This window comes from Oryza sativa, chromosome 10, assembly GCF_034140825.1.
Source record: "Oryza sativa Japonica Group chromosome 10, ASM3414082v1".
Classification (NCBI taxonomy): Eukaryota; Viridiplantae; Streptophyta; class Magnoliopsida; order Poales; family Poaceae; genus Oryza; species Oryza sativa.
Window position 1 is genome coordinate 12,404,057 of NC_089044.1, and position 19,310 is coordinate 12,423,366.

Below are 19,310 nucleotides of genomic sequence, written 5' to 3' on the forward strand. Positions count from 1 at the left end.
TACCATTATGTAGTCAATGTCTTTAATAACTTCAATCAAGAATATACACTGGGGAAATTATTTTTAGATAATATATTATATTAACCCGGCCTCTACACCTTAGAAAGGTGTACACAGCCCAAATACACTGGAGAAGTTATATATATAGCTGTAGCAAATATCTCTATTCACTCGTTCAAACTTCAAAGTTGGTCCAGTGTGAACTGGGCATTGGACTTCACGAAGCTAGCTTTTCCCATCAGTGATTTCTGAAATTTTGATTTATTTGAACTGTGGGAGTGAGACTCATGAATCAAAATATATTCTTTGTTTCACTTGCTCAGTTACTCTTATTCTGTTTGGTTCTATGCCAATGCTAGCCATATCAACATTTTGTAATTTTTCACAAGATTGATTAGCCTTTTAACTCGTTTTGCAATGCCATTCTTTTTCCAAACCAAATGAGTGATAATTTTTGTAATGCTGACAAAATTTGATTAGCCTTTTACTTGTTTTGCAATGCCATTCTTTTTACGAACTAAATGGGCGATGATTTTTCGGCGTAGCGAAATGGTTAGGTTGGGAAACAAACCAAACATGCCTGAACTTCGGTGGCCTGGCTGCTCTGTTTGCAAGAGCTGGTTACCAACTCCCTATACTCGTTTTTCCACGCTTACGCTTTTCAAACTGCTAAACGGTGTGTTTTTTTAAAAAGTTTCTATACGAAAGTTGCTTAAAAAAATTATATTGGTCCATTTTTGAAAAAAATAATAAATAATTAATTAATCACGTGCTAATGGACCGCTCCGTTTTCATGCGTACTATTTGGGCTGGGAACCTGTTCTTGCGAACAGAGCTTGGGGACTAGGGAACTGAAGATGTATGAATAGTAATCCTCCTGTACCATGCCATATTAGAAACATACTCCCTCCATCCATTTTTTGACGGAGTATATGGTTGGTATTCTCTGATGTGGACGCCATCAAGCTTTGATTGACATCTTTCTCACTGCCTTGCTGCTTTTCTGATCTCTTTTTTTTCCCGTTTGGATATGCTCACTAACAAAGATCAAGATCTTTATACTCAAATAATATAAAATCAAGATATGTACACTAATTGAATTCCATGCATTTATGAGCATATATTAGTTGGAGTTTATTTAGCGTTTATTCAATTCCGCATTGGATAAAAAAAGACTAGTCAGTTGTTGCCGATGACAGCGCAAGACTTTTCTGAGATACGACCACAGAGTCGTTGAGTCAAGCACCCCGTGAGCATTTTGATCTACATGCTGTGAATGTTTCATAATACATACCTTGTTATCAGTATTCCTTTCTACATGCTGTGAATGTTTCATAAGGATATGGATTAGATACTGCCAGGTATATTCAACCTAATGTTATTTAGCCACGTTGAATAAAATTTATATAGGAGTAACACGTACTTTTACAATTTGGGCTATTTTAGAATATTGGATAGAGGATTACCATGTTTATTGAGAAAATCAAAACTCAGAAAAACTTGATTTAGACAGTAACAGGCAAATGAGATTCAAACGCCATCAAGCACAAGCACAAGCACTTGCATGCGCTCCTTGACCACAACAGCACGCAAATCCCTCACAATGCAGTTGAAGCTCGGAAGGCGCCACAGACAACAGAGCAGTAGTACGTGCATCGGTCAGAAGGACAGATACCTCATGTTTGACATTAGGACAGATTTATCCTTGCAATAAAAGTAACTTTTTCACAAAAAAAAGCTCAAATATCTCACATTAATCAATGCATAGGAAAGAAATATAGATAACCAAATCAAGAAATATTATTCAATAACATTTCAGTTTACAATTTCACTGTTTTACACGCAAAGTTTAGACCTGAGCTAAAAAAAGCTTCCTGACACTATCAAGGTATATTCTACCGAATCCGTCATGTCCCCAGGAAGTCCCATATGAATTTAGATAGATCAGATAACATTCACCGTCCCGAATCCCAAAACCAACAACAACGACACAATGAGAACAGGGATTACCTTTTTTATTCAATTCATATTGGGGATCTTCTTCTGGAATTTTGTAGATTTGATGAGGTAGCAACCTGAAGTAACCAGTTGTTACCCGGAAACTAGCAATGAGCACCTTTCCATCCATTATATGGCTCTCAATAACTTTCTTTATCTTCGTCAGAAATATGTGCTCCTTCATTCTCATCTTTTTTCTGAACCTCCTTTTTTTCTTCTTTCCTATACACTTCTTGTCAACAATGCTTACTTCTTCCTTATCACGTTCCCTCATCGCAATCTCAAGATTGAGCTCTTCGTATTGTTTGATTTTGTATCTTTCTGTGGACTGCACAAACTAACAGTAATTGCAACATGAGAACTTTATAAATACAATACAATGAAAAGAATAAAATTGATTTGGTGGTGAATACCTGAGCCTGAGGGTTCATATATGATTCTTCCGAAATAACGCCTTCATTTTTCATCTTATCTAAACAAACATTCAACCTTTTCGAACCCTTGACTTTATGCCTGGTATAAAAATCTTCTACTATATCTTCCAACTGAGCTCTTGACAGATTAACCAGAAATTCATCAGGCTGTCCAATCTTATCTTTTAAGATAGTAGGGTATGATGCATATTCTCTTTTATACAAGGACTCAACTGATGATAGTGTCGCGTAATATGAACACGTCCCTGTCCATTACAATATAACAGTTTCAAAGACAAAATCAAGCAAGGTATGACTGTATAGTTGTATGTATGCCACCTTTTTCTATAAACCCCTTCAAAAGAACTGCAAATGCATTAATGCAAAAAGGGAAGTTTATAGAAGCCATTTACAAGTACTATTTTCTTTTCTTTTCTTACCTGACAAGAATTACTATACTTGCATATAAGTTCCAATCAAGAAGAAAGACCAAGAATACCAGTAACTCGAACAAGGCGCTAACCGAACAAAAATAAACTGTGTCGAGGTGGGCCCTAGTAGACAAATCAACCATGATCAAATGACTAGAAAGAGGTGTGAGGGGAAGTACTTGAGGCCATCAGAAGCAGGACATAAAAAGGGTGAGCCAGCAGAGTAAAATATCAACATGTATGTAAAATATCAGTCTAGGAAGTAAATTATTAGGTAAAACTGATTGCGACAGGAAAAGGTGCAATTTTTGCTGATCGTTCAATTATTTTCATGGCATCATAACGACATATTTTATTCTTATGACATACATAAAGTTTTCATCAAGAAGTCATTTATTTCATACCAGAAGTTTGTTGCCTCACTGGAGGGAGAATTAATCTGTTATGAAACTTCCTTGTTCTCCAACTAAAACAGAGATCAGTGCTGTGCTCTTTCAAACTCTCAAAAGCTGTGCATAAGAAAGGAGATTGATCAAAACTGAAACAAGATGTGAATTAACAAATGCTATCAATATCACTAGACTAACCATATGCATCGGCATTGAAGCTCCCCTAGAAATACATGCAGTACACCATGTCAGATTTGATTGGAATCAACAATAGAATGCATAACAAAGATACAGTTCCAAAAGTGATTAAATGAAGGCTGGTCAGTTTGCAACACACCTCTATAAACTGGTTTGAGACAATGGGCACAACTTCAGATAGACCATACATTTGAGTCATTTTGTCAACTTTAGCACGGATGTCACCAAGGAAATTGATTATCTGGAACAAATTTATCTGTCAAATGAGTAAGTGATCCAGAACTTGTCATAACACTTAAAAAGTAAGTTAGAGCAAACCTGTGTAGACTTCTCCATAATAGTTTGTTGATATCTAGCAAAGCGAACAAGGCATCTCACTTTGCCATTAAAGATACTTCCAAACTCTCTCATTTCAGAATTAATTCCATCGATAAGTTTCAAATGTCTGGTGGAATTATTCATGAACAGTTCAACAATTTGAAGTGTCTTGATCATTTCATATACTGCACAACTGGTTACTTCACCTGGAGCAAACTCAGCTATATCGACCTTCAGCTGCAAAACTTCATCTTCTAATTTTCCTATTTCTGAGGAGGTATCCATGATTTTTCTGAATGAAGCCTGCAAATTTGAGCCTAACTGTGACACCCAGACTTCTTCATCTTGTACTCTTAAATTTAACTTCTGAAGCATCTGGTGCAAACTGGATGATAAATCCATCGCAGACGTGTTCTCCTTATCGAGTTTCTTGACTTGTGAATCCAGACGAACATAGGCAATTGAACTAAACCGTGGTTCCTCAATCATCAACTCCAAATAATTATTAAGACACCTGATAGAATAGGAAATTTTAAATTTTAAATATCCATTTATCTAGGGAGTTAAAGAGAACAAAGAACATCACAGTTAAAAAAAAAACAGAGAACAAAGGACATATTCCAACTATGCAAGAAACAATTCTGACAATCAAGAATGAGCATGATGCTATATTGGGGCTCGTTTGTAAAACAGAAATGCAACCTAATCAAGCTGAGAAACTAGTCCGGCAAGATTTCAACCAGCCAACTGAGAGTGCATTTGGATTATCCCAAGCTTTTCCCAACCACATTCCCAGGAAAAGAACAATAACAGTAACAATTTCCACATGTCTAATTGTTTCCTTCTTAATGCTGTCTGCATCTCCCAATGGGCATGGAAAGCAGAACTCTTCCGCAGTTTCTGTTGCCACTTGCCACCTCCAGGGACAACTATGAGCTTTTCAATGGTTTATGATTCTGGTAAATAGGATACAAAAAATTATGCAACTCAACAAAAATGGTGAATTCATTTCTCAAATCTCAATCAGTTCTCATCCTTTAAACACTTCTCTAAAGTCAGTTGAGACATATAAATAAGCTCATCAGCTAGCGAATTTGGCACAAAAATTTCTAATGTTGCATCACCAAAAATATGTTCGATATGTGATTGGAGATTAGCAAATCAGGTACAGTTAGCACAGCTAATAATGGCATCTTCAGAAATACTATACAAAATTTATCATGGCTAGCCATAAGTGAGATTTGGGAAAAAAGATCAATGGCCTGGTTACCAGCTCCTAGGACCAGCTTGGGAGCCCACTCAATTAGCTAGAGCTGCTAGCCATTTTTTTTCGAGATAAAGGTCTGAGATGTCAAATTAGGGTTTGAAATTACCATATGGTCATAGCAAGACCTTTGTCTCTCGAAAATGCAGTACCATCGTATGATGTTTAGTGTTTAACCAAACTTGCAGACAATTCAAAATGTCTTGCAGGGAGTTTTAAATGTCACTGCAGATCACTATCTATTTTCATTTCAGATATCAGTAAATCAGTCTAGTATGGATCCATTTACGGCAAGAAGGTAAGCATGCTCATGTATATTTATAAATGGCCCACTGCTGCATACAACAGTGTAGAATTAACTATGTGCATATGTTTGCTCAATAACCTTAAGGATGGAGCTCCTTCACCATTATGAACCTACTACATGACATATTCGCCAACAGTTCCTATCACCTAACAAAATGTGAATGTTTTAAGATTGAATTGCTACTTTGGTTTGTAAAATTGTGAAATGATGAAAAAATCATCGAGTGTTATGAATATGGCCTTAATCCATTATGTTATTTTGGCCAGAATTAAAGGTGACCAAGGTGACCACAATTTATGTTCAACCCAGGTGTCCTAAAGAGATAGATGGCTATGTGCATCGCCTAGTGGATGGCTAATAGATTCAATAACTAAGAAATACTACATTCACATTATTCAGTATGAAATAAATATTTGTGTCAATACCTCAAAGCACAGTTATTATGTTCAGCAGTTTCAACTGATTGTCGAATAGATGGTCCTGCAAAGAGGAAAAAACATGATATTATTATACACACGAGTTCTAAAAAGTAAACTAAACATAATCTGCAGCTATTTTTCACTCCAACACCAAAGTTAGACCCTGACATTTGCAAAAAGGTGAAAAATCTCCTTTGGCCGACATTATTTTGGACAAAATACTACTTCAGTATGTCCCTTTGTTCGAAATTCTCCTGCACGCTAACATGTGAGGAAACTACAAATCTACAATGTTCTGCCCTATAGAGGAGTCAGGAAGTAACTGGCATAAAGCTTTCTGCTAAACTTTTTTTCAGTTCTCAGATAAAATTTGTTAATTTGCGCTGGGATTTTATACATCAATGGGTCAGGATTCAGAGGATCCTACTTGATCCTGGCAATGCAATTCACTCGTGCTTTTACCATATTTGTTGTTGAAGTCTGTCAGATGTTGAATCTGAGCCTTTTCCAATTTGCCTTCCATCTTCCAAATTCGTTTTTTACCTATTGATGGAAGAAATAAGTTATAATACGCTTAAGCTTAACAACTCCAAGATTATCGTGTAACTTACCTTTGTTTATTTTTTGTCTCACAGTGGCCAAATCAAGTAATACTGACTCAAGCAATTTTGCCAACTTATCAATAACTCTGAACATTGATTCCTAGTGCATATCAATTCCAAGGTACAAAACTTAAGTTAGCAAAAATATTGCTTATCGCAGATAGCATATGTGATAATATAAAAGTAAAAGGTCTAACTTACACGAAACCATTTCCTAGACACACTGTGACGTAGACACCAAATATGAGGAATCTTTTGTCGGTAGAGCCTTGTGCTTGACCTGGTTATCTTGGTGGAACTACAGGCGGGAATGAAACATGCATTAGCATGAACATGTGTAGCTAATTCTCTCATAAACAAGAATCTTCTAAAGCAATATGTCTAATATCCATATATGTTTAAAAAGCATCATACATTGCTAACATTTAATAACATTCTTCTAGTATTGATGACTAGCTCAAGTTGGTTTTGTACTTCCGTTTTGCAACTACTTATCATTTTTGTTCTTTTAAGAAACAGTATTTATAAAATGGCCCTATTTGTAGGCCATTAGTAACAATGTTAGAGAGTTCAATATAATTATTGGTCCACTGTGTGTGTAAAGTGTAAACCGTACTTTCTTAAGGAGACCAAAGGTAAAGACGGCTATCATGGTTAGGCCACATAATTAACAAATAAGACGCCTAATATATGTGCTCCTTAAAAATGCAATCTCTCATGTTAAGTTCTATCCAAGGGTCACATGTTGAAAGAGGTTTCCCCTCAAACACTCCAGATGACTGCTCTACTAGATTATTAGTCCACCAGCCTCCGAATGTACTCTTTACCAAGGCCATATTCTAGCATAAGCGCAAACTAACTTGCCACTTCATGTGCTTTCTAATCACCAATCACCACTGAAAAACTACTGTCAATAACAACATAGTGACCATCATCATAAAAACTCATAAGTAGATCGAACTAAAATTTCTGCAACCCACATTGTATTGATTGGATTATCTCAACTGATATTTGGAAGGGATGAATGAGGGAAGTGATAACTAGCAAGCAACAAACAACAATAGCATTAAACACCTCATGTTTGATGTCTGCACACAGAACCAAGATGTGCATGTGCCTTACCGAAAAGTAAGTTCACAATCAGTTTTCAAGCTTAGTTTAGAGCCAGGATTTTGTTTATTTAAAGAAACATTAGGAAATGAGATCAATTCTAGGTTACAATGTAATGCAGGTGGGCAGTGAGAGCAACCTCACAGCTTGCCAACTTAACATTAGAATCATTAGGACAGCCATGCAAAGTTATCCTACACGTTAACAATGCAAGGTACTGAACTGCAAAACTTACCATTTCTTGCTTTTTCGTTCATCCAATTCTCTGATGAAGATACTTTTTTTGTCTGAAGACACAGCCTAGCATATTCAGATTGAAAATATTTATTGAAAATACAAGGAAAAAAAAAGCTTGCATATCTTTATTTTGAGAGAAAAAAAAAACTTGCATATCTGCTATTCTGCTCACATTGTCAAATCTTATTGTTGAGAAAGAATAATAAGCAGTAAAAGCAATCAGTAAGAACAAGCAGCACATAGCTGTAATATTCTCCTTGGGTATAGTTTCTAAATGACTTCAAGAAACAAAAAGCTTCACAATTTAAAGAGGTAAATTAATAAAACAAGAGCCAGAGGAACTATTTGACAAGTTTAAATGTCATCTATTATGGATTTTAAATCATAATTTACATTGAAATGAGAAACGGAGGATGATAGACATAGAAGTTTCGAGGATAAACTAACAAAGGGATTTTATTATAAGAAAGAAAATGTGCAAACCTGGGAATTCATTACCATATTTTGCCTTTGTATTTCTGCAAGATATTGAGAGTAGGATCCCAGAAAATTATGATGAACACCTAAATTCAAGGAGATATGTTCATCTTCAACAATCTTTCTGTCTTTCTGAAGGAACATTCTACATAGAGACTTGTAGGCCTGTCAGAAATGCAGAGCATCAACCTTCAACCCTGGAGAAAAGCTTTACATTTATGCACAGAATCTAGTTGTATTGCTTGGAAAATAAGTATTGCCAACCTGTGGTAAATTCAGTTCATCATTCTGTTCTATCAAATATTCGTACATCATCAACCCACTTCTTGTACCGCATGGTGTTTGGCCTTCATGAAACTCTAAACAGAGTTTCACGCCCAAGATAGATGTGCCTGTCTGTATTCTGCAAGCATCAACGCACTTCCAATATCCATTCTTTGCCTTTCTGAAAACATTGTTCTCGTCATCATAGCATAGCTGGTTATCAGGCCAATTCAAGAACCAAAGGGTTCCTGCAGATGAGTACTGCATAAGCAAACTACTTGTCCCATTTAGCAAAGATTATAAGCCTCAAGTCATTATAACCGACTAAAAGCATGATTACGTACATCTCACACAAAACTTGCAGTCATATCCTTAAACTGCATGTTAACAAATTGACCACCAGTGCTAATTAGTAAATAAATATATGCAAGATATTTTATTCATCTGAGGTCCACATAATTGTATAGTGAGAATGGCTAACATAATAATACCAATACTCTATAATGTGGATATAGCACAAAAACTTAGGTGCAAATTTTAACGCAGTAAATAAATTCAAGTGCTCTATCTTATCCATGATCTGGTTAAATTGAACTACAGTTTAGGAGGTCGTTTCCAACTAATGGAAGAAATTAAACAGATAAGTACCACTGTCTAGTGATTCTATTAGTACTAGAAAGTAGTGTTAAGGATGTGGTATATATATATGTAGTAGTCAAGGGTTAGAGTATTATGGTTTTTTCCCATGTTAGGATGGAACGCCTGATCCATAGAGTTAGGCCCATAAATTGAGTAAAAGAGGTATTCCTAACATGGGAAAAGACCATGATACCTTAACCCTTGACTAGTAGTACATATATACACATTGACGCATTATTATATCCTTAACATTTGCATGCATGAAGATAAATCCAAAGATAAATGCAATATATACACATTGATGCATTATTATATCCTTAACCCTTGACTAGTACATATATACACATTGACGCTCAAATGCAATATATATGCAAGAACATTTGCATTTGGAAAGTACTCCCTCTATTTCATAATGTAAGTCATTCTAGCATTTCCCACATTTATATTGATGTTAATGAATCTAGACATATATAATCTAGACATATATATGTCTAGATTCATTAACATCAATATGAATGTGGGAAATGCTAGAATGACTTACATTGTGAAACGGAGGAAGTAAACACTAAGATAAATTCAAAGTCCATGCATGAAGATGTTGTCGAAGTGTGCAAGCAACCAAACTGAATTACCAATTTTACCATTCATACATGAAAAGACCATAATACCCTAATCCTTGACACATATATAAATTGACACATATACCCTTAACAACTAGGACTCGCACTTATTAATTAATCTGTCTGGATAGCAGATTTCAAAAGTTCAAGCTGAGCAATATATCAATAAGAAAACAGAACTATTTAACCATGGACAAGGATAATCACACTCTCCCAATGAGAGTGGGCGAGCAGTTTGTGTACAAGACTACAAGATAGAAGCCAACATACAAGTTGATGAATAAATGCCAAGGATATCATACAACATCCCACTATTATTTCTGAACAGTATGCTTTAGACTGCAACAATCCCCAATGATGAGCAACATGTTTGCATAGATAAATTCATTTTGCTTTCTCCAGAGGCTCAGGTGCCAGGATAATACCCACAGTGTACCTTCTATACTCAAGTATTTGGTAGAGTAGATTAAATCTTCCCGTTCATTTTGAGCGGTATTCTAAAGTATTTGTCATATCCCTATATTCTTTACTGGTAGGAAACTTGCAATAAACGATGAAGAAGACTTGCCTTTTGGGAGGGGAAACAATCGACAGGAGACACATATCTAATAGTATAGTGAACCAACCATTTGAAGAAAAGAAATAACCGAAATGTTGAATAGAGAAATCAATGGAAGATCAATCTATTATGTATTTCCTGTTCGTCAAATCATACCGAGGCAGCAAGTTTGAGGCAACTAAGAGCCTAGTCTTCCACAAGCATGATCTAAGTTAATGGCACCCCAAGATCTAAAAATAGAAGTGAATTGATTTCTCCTTAATCTGATTGTTGGTACTATCTGGTAGAAAAATCCAATACTGACCAAAATATTCTGATCAATTGACAAAATTGGGCGACACAAAACTTGTAGATACCATAAGAGCTCTTCCACAGAAAACCATTTTATGCAAGTAATCATTAGAAATCATCAGTTCTGTGCACCAGTGACCTGTTCTGAATAGAACTATCGACCCATTACTTGTGTGTTGTTATTTTTGTACTGCCAAACAATAAGTTAATTAAACTAAAATAACAGCTCAAAGGACAATTAGACCCAGCTCCAGATCAATAAGTGAATTATAAAAATAAATCATAAAAATATCATAATCAGAATGCGAGAATGACTACAACAACAGGAACAAAAATGTGATTACACTAACCAGGGGAGTCCCGTGGATCAATCATAGTAAGGTCAACCCCCACCAGTATGTTCTGTGGAAGAGGATCCCATGTTTTTCTCTCAGCCAAGAACATGATGATTTCAGTATCAGACCAAGAGTCCCCCATAGCAATGCCAAGTGGTGGTAGTACCCTAGAAAATAACTCCATTTTCAGCAATGCACTGCGATAAGATGCAATGGTGTTTCTGGTCCAAGAAAAACTACATACATGCTATGTTCCTCAAAAAAATATCTCTGATTGAACACACTTCTCCACTTAAAGATTCAAGAACTTGCAATCCCACCAAGTAGAATAAACATATAGCTAAACAAATAATAAGCAGGGTTCTCTTGTCAGACTAATGGAAGATCAAGAAAGTACACATACATAAACATGAAGAAAGAAAAAAGGCACTTGAAGTTTTGTAATGACAAGGGCCATGCAGCAGATTCACAGTTGGACAGTAAGGTGATGACATCAATTCCAGCCAGAGTTAGGCAGAACTGGGGGCAATGGAGGCAGCATTGACATTCTCGTGTTGGAGGATGGAACAAATAGCTAGCTGAGGTAATCGTTTGCCAATATCATCTAAATCCAAAAAAAAAAAAAGAAGAAGCTAATGGCTAGATGGAGAACAGCAAACCCTGTGAACAAAACACTCATGGCATGAATAGACAAGATTAAAACCCAGCCTAACTAACAACAAAACGAGGACCACCTAATTAACAGTGATCAAACTTCACCATAATAACTAAGTGAACAAGAAGCTGGCTAACAATTCACTATGAACTGACCAGCTGACAGGGATGACAAACACAAATATCTCAATAAAAAATCAGGATTCAAACCAACAGTCTCTGCCTAAAAACAATACCAGATGGATAATCAACACAATCTCCAGTTTCTCCACACATGTCACCACAATGCAGGAGCACAAATACACAATCTACATAAGTAAAGGACTACTACTAACATGTCACAATTATCACAATTCACAGGTTACACTCACCAACTCACGTCCACACAGATATGAGATATTAGTAGATTAACAAGTAGTAAACAACAATATCCATGAGCATGAAAGGTAAAAGGAGTGAGTGCGAAGGGCATGGGGGTGAACCGGAGAGGCATAATCTGCGAAGAAGCCGAGGCTCGATGTCGACGACGAAACTGACGAACACCCTGGGGTCGCCGTCGGAGCAGAGGAAGGAGGTGCAGTAGGGTAACCAAGCACAGAAATCCACGTACTCTACGGCGGCGGTGATCCTTCGCCCTAGGGAGGCCAGAAATGGAGGAGCGGCGCGGTGCCGGCGGCGGTGCCCGGATGCAGAGGATCGAGTGGATTGGGAAGGTCGCGGGTCGCCGGTGGCCTCCGGCGAGGGGAGCCCGGCCTCGCCGGCGCCGACGATGACTTCCCGCGGCCTCCTCGCCGCGCCTTGGCGGAGAAGGGAGAGGAGGGGACACAAACTTTGGGCTCAATTTGGCGCTTGCGGCGCGATGGGTATTTCTAGGGCTTAGCGGTCGTCGTATATTTTCATTTTACTCCCTTTATCTCTTCAAAAATACGAATACGGCCTTCCAAATTAGATTTCTTCGCCCGCAGCTCTGAGAATCCGACCTGATCAGAATACAAGATTAAAATCGAGCCCCAATAGCGGTCGATTTATCAGATTAAAATCGTGCATTAAAATCGAGCTCTGAGTTGCGCCTAGGAATGCAACGAGGCAGAAATATCAGGTGGAGTGCGCATGCTCTTCATTTTGTATGCGTATCGAAAAAAAACACTTTTCTATCTACTTTCTTTATTTTAAAATGTATAACGTCATTTACTTTTTCGCATAACATTTAACCATTTATTTTATTAGAAATATATATATATATATATATATATATATATATATATATATATATATATATATATATATATATATATATATATATATATAATTTATTTTTTGACTTGTTTTATCATTAAATAAAATATAATCCTAACTTATACTTTTACATATTTATACTAAACTTTTTTTTGAATAAGATGAATGGTCAAATGTTGTAAAAATATTAACAATTTCATATATTTTGAAAAGGATGGAGTATTTTGCAAAAAGAAAAAAATAGTAGAAAAGAATGGATGGAAAGCTAGAGGAATAAGTTCACCGGAGGTCCCTCAACTTAACAGTGAGATTTTTTAAGGTCCCTTAACCACAAAACCAGAAATATGTACCCCTAAACTCACACAAACCGTGCATTCAAGGTCCTAGGGCAATATATATGGGTGGTTTCGTTGATGTGGCATCCTAGTCAGCAAAAAAAAAAAAAAAAAAGTACGTGGGGCACACATGTCAGCCACCCTCTCCTCTTTTCTTCTCCTTCTCTTCTCTCTTCTCTCTTCTCTTCTTCAGTGAGGGAGGCCGGCGGCTGGCGGGCAGAGCAGCGGCGAGCGAGTGCAGCGGGCGGAGCGGCGCCGGGCTACAGGCGAAGCGGAGGTGGGCGAGCGCGGTGGGCGGAGCGGCGAGGGAGTCGAGAGAGGCAAAGCGAGACCGGAGACGGGACGCGAGACCGGAGGAGGGAGAGAGAGAGGAGGGCGACTGGTGCTGGTGCCGACGTCATTGCCCGGCGGCGCGACGACAATCCTGGCCAGGTCGAGGTGCGGGTAGCGGTGGAGCACGGCGTATCACACACCTCACGTCCTCCCTGCCGCGCTTGTACACCTCCTGCGCCTTCTCCGCTAGCGCGCCTGCCGCCGCCGCCGCCGCCACTGCCTTTGTCTTGGCGAGCTCGAGCTCGGCCTTCACGCTCCACAGCTCCTCCCGCAACGCGTCCGCCTCCGCGCCAGCATCGCGCTCTCGCGCCCTCATGTAGTAGGTTGAGGCGATCACGTCCACCTCCACCCCGCTGTCATGCTTGCCCGTCGCTGCTCTGCCGCTGCCCTCTACCTGCTTCGCCTTCCGCTCGCTTCTGACGAAGGGGAGGAGTAAGACGAGAACGGGGTTGCTCTGCCCACCGCCACGAAGTGGCAGGCAGTGTGGGTGGCGGCAAATGCAGGAACCGGCGGGGGGCACGACGGCGAACTCATCCAGCGCACTCGCCCGCCCGCAACCCGGCGCCGCTCTGCCCCCCGCGCTCGCTTGCCATAGAGTCCACCATCTCCGACTGCCGCCACATCGACGACATCAAAAATTGCGCACGGCGGCTGCACTGTTGTCACACTCTTCCTCTCGCCCGCCGCCGCCCACCGCCGCTCCACCCACCGCCGCCTATCATCGCTCCGCCCGCAGCCCGGCGCCGCTTCACGCACTGCGCTCGCTCGCCGTTGCCCATCGCCGCTCCGCCTACTGCCGCGCTCGGCCACCGCTGCCCATCACCGCTCCACCCTCCGCCGCTCTGCTGCCACGCGGGCCTGCCGCCTGCCCATTGCCGTTCCGCCCGCCGGCCGCCGGCCTCCCTCACTGAAGAGGAAGAGAAGAGAGAAAAGAGAAGAGAAGGAGAAGAAAAGAGGAGAGGGTGGCTGACATGTGGGCCCACACACTTTTTTTTATTTTTTTTTACTGACTAGGATGCCACGTCAGCGAAACCACCCATATATACTGCATAGGACCTTGAGTACTTGGTTTGTGTGAGTTTATGAGCACATTTCTGGTTTTGTGGTTAAGGGATCTTAAAAAAATCTCGCTGTTAAGTCTTAAACCTCCGATGAACTTATTCCAAAGCTAGAGGAGAGGAGCAGGCGGCCCAAAAAGAGACACGAACTTGGCAAATCTCAAAAGTCCGGCCCAAGCGTACTGGCATATCACACCGACCACCGGCGCGGCACGGCGCGGCGGGGGCGGAAGGGCGGGAAAAAGCGCGCCTCGCCGCTCACCTCACCGGAAAAGGCGGCGGCGGTCCGAGGGCCCCCGACCCCAGGGCAGGGGCCACTGCGCTGCTCGCACGCTTCAAGGTGCGGCCCCGAGCAACCGCCGACGGCGAATCGGCTTCTCCGGGAGCTTGCCTGCCTTGCCGGCCTCCCCGTCTCCCCGACGACCTCGCTAGCTACGACCGCAGCTTCGGCGACCTCCTCCGCCGCCCTTCCCGACGTCCTCCGGCCGGCGCCCTCCCGCGCAACACCACTGGATCGACGTCGTCCTCCGGCCGTCGCCCTCGCCGGCATCCCCTGACCCCTGCAGGCTGCAGTAGAGATCGGTGGTGTGTACTAGACGTCATTCACTCGCTGTCCTCGTTCAGATCGACTGCGAGGTGGAGAAGCCCTGGTGCCGTCATCCTCAAGAACGGAGAACCACCACAGTACACCGGTCATCGTCCCCAGCCGTCGCCACCGGCCCACCGCCGCCGCCAACTCCAGTAATTCTTTGTGTCCACTGTCTACTACTCCCTACTTTTATATTTCATATTATATAAGTCGTTTAACTTTTTTACTAGTCAAGTTTTACCAAATTTATAGAAAAATATATTAGTATTTTTTAACACAAAACAAACATATTAGTAATATATATTCAATGTGGAGTATCTGTCGCGTCACGAGTGGCCCGTTGGAAAGCCGGCTGGCAGCAAGGACGGTGGCGGCGGGGCTTCTTCCTCCCCAAGCGGCGCTGCGGAGGGGGCATCCCGGCGTCCATGGTTGGAGGTAGTCGATTGCGGGCCACCCGGCCGGAACCGGCGAAGGCACACCGATAGCCATCTAGCTGCCGTGAGGAGTCAGGAGAGGCCACGAGGACAGTGGACGACATCGAGGAGGTCGCGGGCGACAGATGGCCGACGGCGGCGTGGACAGTGACAGCTCTTTGGCAGCGGTGGTGGAGGACGCCCGGATCTGGCTGGCCCATGGCCGGATCCGGTGCTCCTCGCGACGGATCTTGCCGCAAGTGGCACGAAAGCGACGATGTCAGTGTTTGAAGCGGGAGGCCGGCGTCGGTGGCTGGATGGCAATGTCACTACAGTGGGTAGCGACGAGAAGGCCGTGGGCGATGGCGGTCACTGACGGCCGCCGGCGGACGGCAGGCTAGCAGGGATAGAGCCAGTGGTCGCCGGTGGATGGGAGGCTGGCACGAAGGAGCTGGTGGTCGTCGGTGGACGGGAGGCCCGCGCGGTGGACACGGGCAGCAACACGAGGGTGGTGCGGTTGGTGTCAGTGGTGAGCCTGCCTTGGTCCGAGCACGGCACGACTTGGCGGTGTGGCGGTGAGGCTAACGCGGTGGGAGGACGGAGGCGACGGCGAGGTGACCAGGCGGCCCGTTGTGAACACGAGCAAGGTGGGTGTTGAAGGCTGCGGCAAGCTCCTCTCCAGGCATCAATCCTTTTGCGACGATGGCTTGCCGCAACAAGATAGCCATGTTGGATGGACTTGTGCGGCGGAGAGGAGATCCATTCTTCTCTCTCACCCTCTCCCTCTCCAACCCACCCACGTAGATGGATTTGGAGCGCTCCGGAGGTCGAGATCCTGCTTTGATGGCTGGCCAGCGGCGAGGCGTCAGCGCGGTACCTACGCGTTGAAGGGGATTAGCTGGTGGTTATTGCTGAATCTGACATGCACTCAATGACGTGGGAGAGTATGAAACTACGGGTGAAAGCCTAGTGTTCGGGCTGGCAACGGTGACGCTTGCGGGCGCCTCTTTCCTCCTGGGGCGTTGTTGCATTTTTCTCTATTCTCCCAATGGTTTCTTCAAGTGAAAACCACGTTCTTGTTCTCTAGGAAGGGCGGCGGCGGTGCTCTTGGCGTCATTTCCTCCTTGGAGGCGTCATTTAGAAGAACCATTCCGGGTGTTGAGTGCATGTTTTTGTTTTTCAGCAGCAGGATCAGACGTAGACACGTGGTGTGACTGTCTTTTTCTTTTTCCGACTATAGTCTGCCAGGACTATAGACTTGTATTTTTTTTTCTGCTATATCAATAGAAACATCGCACCATCTTTGTGGGTTGTTTCAGAAAAAAATATATTCAATGTTAGATTTTATGAAACTAGTTTAGTATTTTAGATGTTGCTAAATTTGTCTATAAATTTGACCAAACTTGACTAGAAAAAAAATCAAACGACTTATAATATGAAACGGAGGGGGGGTAATTCCTTGTGGTGATAGAAATTCTTTGTTTGAAGGGGCTAATGATCTTAAGTGCTGTTGCTTGTACATATAAACATATAATTTCCAATTAAGATGCTATCCTAAAGTAATTTATTTCTTGTTGCAGGTTCTTTTAAGTAGAGATGTCCAGAAGCATTGCATCATCTGCATCAAGTTCATCTCTCACGGCTCTTTTTGACCCATCTTCTGATTCGCCGCTTCCCTCGCCCCCAGGTTCACCTCCACGTGATGTTTCGACTACTCCAAGCTTCGTACTTTCCACACAGTACAGGTGATATATATTATTGTTTGCTTATTTAGGTGCTTATGATCTTTTTTGTTAGGCATATATGTAGCTGGTATTAGACAGAATATTGAGGCTTTAGGTCTGGACTTTAGCAGCAATAGAGAGGTTTTTGGGCTGCAATTATTTATAGTTGAAAGAGAAACATATATAACATTTTTTTATTCTACCGAACTTTCATGTGACAGCGGTGACTATCGAGCAGATTGGCACCAACGTGATGTACAAGTTCAAGGATTAGACAAGAGTTGGATGGATCCCACCCCTACACCGTCCATTTTTGGTGTGGATGATCTGTGTACAATTTTTGCTGCTAACCTTGATTGCCAGATGGTTAAATCCCGGTCTAGAGTGCCTCCTCGTGAAGAGCTTCGTAGAATCAGTGATGAGCGGGACTACAATAGTCTTCGTATTGCATTGAAGGCATACATCAGTCGAAGCAGTGAAAAGGTATATAAATGTGCATGAATTGTTAACTTATGCTTTGATTTAAAACGACTTCTGACATGTTGTGTCCTATGTATCAGACTCCAGAACTACGGGTTGTTAGTGTACTTGAGCGGAACCTTATCGTGGAGCATGGTCAAGGATTTCTGCACTTCAATTTCTTGGTGCAACCGGTTGATTTAGAATCTTCAACACTCAAGATGTTCTTTGCAGAAGTTCACCTGGACTGCAAAGGAGACGAAGATGTGTATGTTTGCTGCCCTTTGCATGTCCACGACAATGGTATATCTTTTGCTTATCTTGCTTCTGTTTCGTGCATATTGTTTTGAGAATTGGAGTTTTAGTACCCAGACATAGATCTTTATTCACAAGTTTATAGTTAGATCCTTTAGCATCTCCTAAACTATACTTCATCCGTCCTAAACTGTAATACATCCTTATTTTAAAAAAGTCAACATTTACAACTTTTAACTAGCTAGTAATTAAATCTCCAATATGTGTTTAGTTTCAGGCATATGACATCATTAAATTTGTATTTGAAAGTACTCAATTATTATGGGAGAAATTAATTATCAAAGTTCTACATTGGAGACCATATAAAAAAACTCGCACGCCTTATAATTTGGGATGGAGGGAGTATTTAACAATGTGCAATTTGCTATACAGACTGAAAATGTAACACATTGATTGGTGTGATTTCAGGCCACTGTTTCGGATGCAGTGTTCGAGCTAAGTTTCTTAGGCACCCCAGTAGTCATGTTTTTCTTGGTGGCCACAAAGATGTAGATTTCCCATTTACCGACTCATCCTCAAATGACCATTCCAATGGAACTGAAGATAGCCTTCGGGATGAAGAAAGTGAGAATTCAAAGATCGAAACAGATGATAAAGATTCAAACAGTGATACAGAAGAGGAGACAGAAAGCAAGGATGATTGATAGATAAAAGGTATGAAGATTGTAGGGATGAGGATAGGCCCTCTTTTCTTGGCATAGCAGTGCTACAAAACTGTAGGTTAGTTTCGCACTTGAAGGTATGCTTAATTACACTTGGGCAGTCAGTTAACTGTATTACATATCTTGTTGATTTGCTTTGCATTAGAAGGTATGCTTGACCGGTTGACTGTATTACATATTTGCTCAGTAATTCAGTAGCATCTTAATTAGCAGTCTGTCTCAGCCCACGATATCATCTTTTACATCACATATTTGACCAGAGTGCCAAGGAAATTTAAAAATAGTACATATGAGTGCAGTCACTGCTACAACCCATTTTGTGAATTGTGATGCCTGTCTTAGTTACATGATCATGGTATCTACATAAAAACTAATGACGCAGCCCCTGCTATATATATCTATTTTGTGTATATTTTGCAACATATGGACACAGAATTACATAAAATATGGTGAGACTTTTCCATATCTTCTGCAGACATCTCACATCTGCATGGTGCTCTTCTCAATATAATCAAGGCAGAGCTCCTGCCGTTCTATTCAAAAGATCTCTTCTGATGGTTTTTTTGACAGAATGTGATGCATTACAAAGAGTGTGCCACTGCTGATATATTCACTTGTTGCTCTAGCATTGACTCCCAAGGTCAAGAGTTCAAAGCGTTGG

The 19,310-nt window shown here is 41.3% G+C and overlaps 1 protein-coding gene across 12 annotated transcripts; it reads right to left on the minus strand.

The window, feature by feature from the left end:
• Window positions 1–1,780: 1,780 nt before the first annotated feature.
• On the minus strand, window positions 1,781–12,410 carry LOC4348481 (uncharacterized). Of its 12 annotated transcripts, none has more exons than XR_010737002.1 (16): window positions 12,008–12,410; window positions 10,887–11,038; window positions 8,428–8,675; window positions 8,170–8,328; window positions 7,685–7,749; window positions 6,541–6,637; window positions 6,349–6,439; window positions 6,200–6,280; window positions 5,744–5,798; window positions 3,748–4,261; window positions 3,569–3,670; window positions 3,430–3,454; window positions 3,247–3,351; window positions 2,852–2,965; window positions 2,412–2,677; window positions 1,781–2,326 (listed from the first exon to the last, which is right to left on the minus strand). XR_010737002.1 is itself a non-coding variant. In XM_066304729.1 (16 exons), coding segments are annotated over exons 2-16 (2,439 nt in total). In that variant the 5' UTR covers window positions 11,118–11,211; window positions 12,008–12,410; the 3' UTR covers window positions 1,781–1,849. The 12 variants fall into 12 exon arrangements, 9 of the variants coding, with proteins under 9 accessions (XP_066160826.1, XP_066160825.1, XP_066160823.1 ...); XR_010737003.1 differs by having other exon boundaries at window positions 1,781–2,335; XR_010737004.1 differs by having other exon boundaries at window positions 2,412–2,777.
• Between the last annotated feature and the right edge of the window lie 6,900 nt (window positions 12,411–19,310).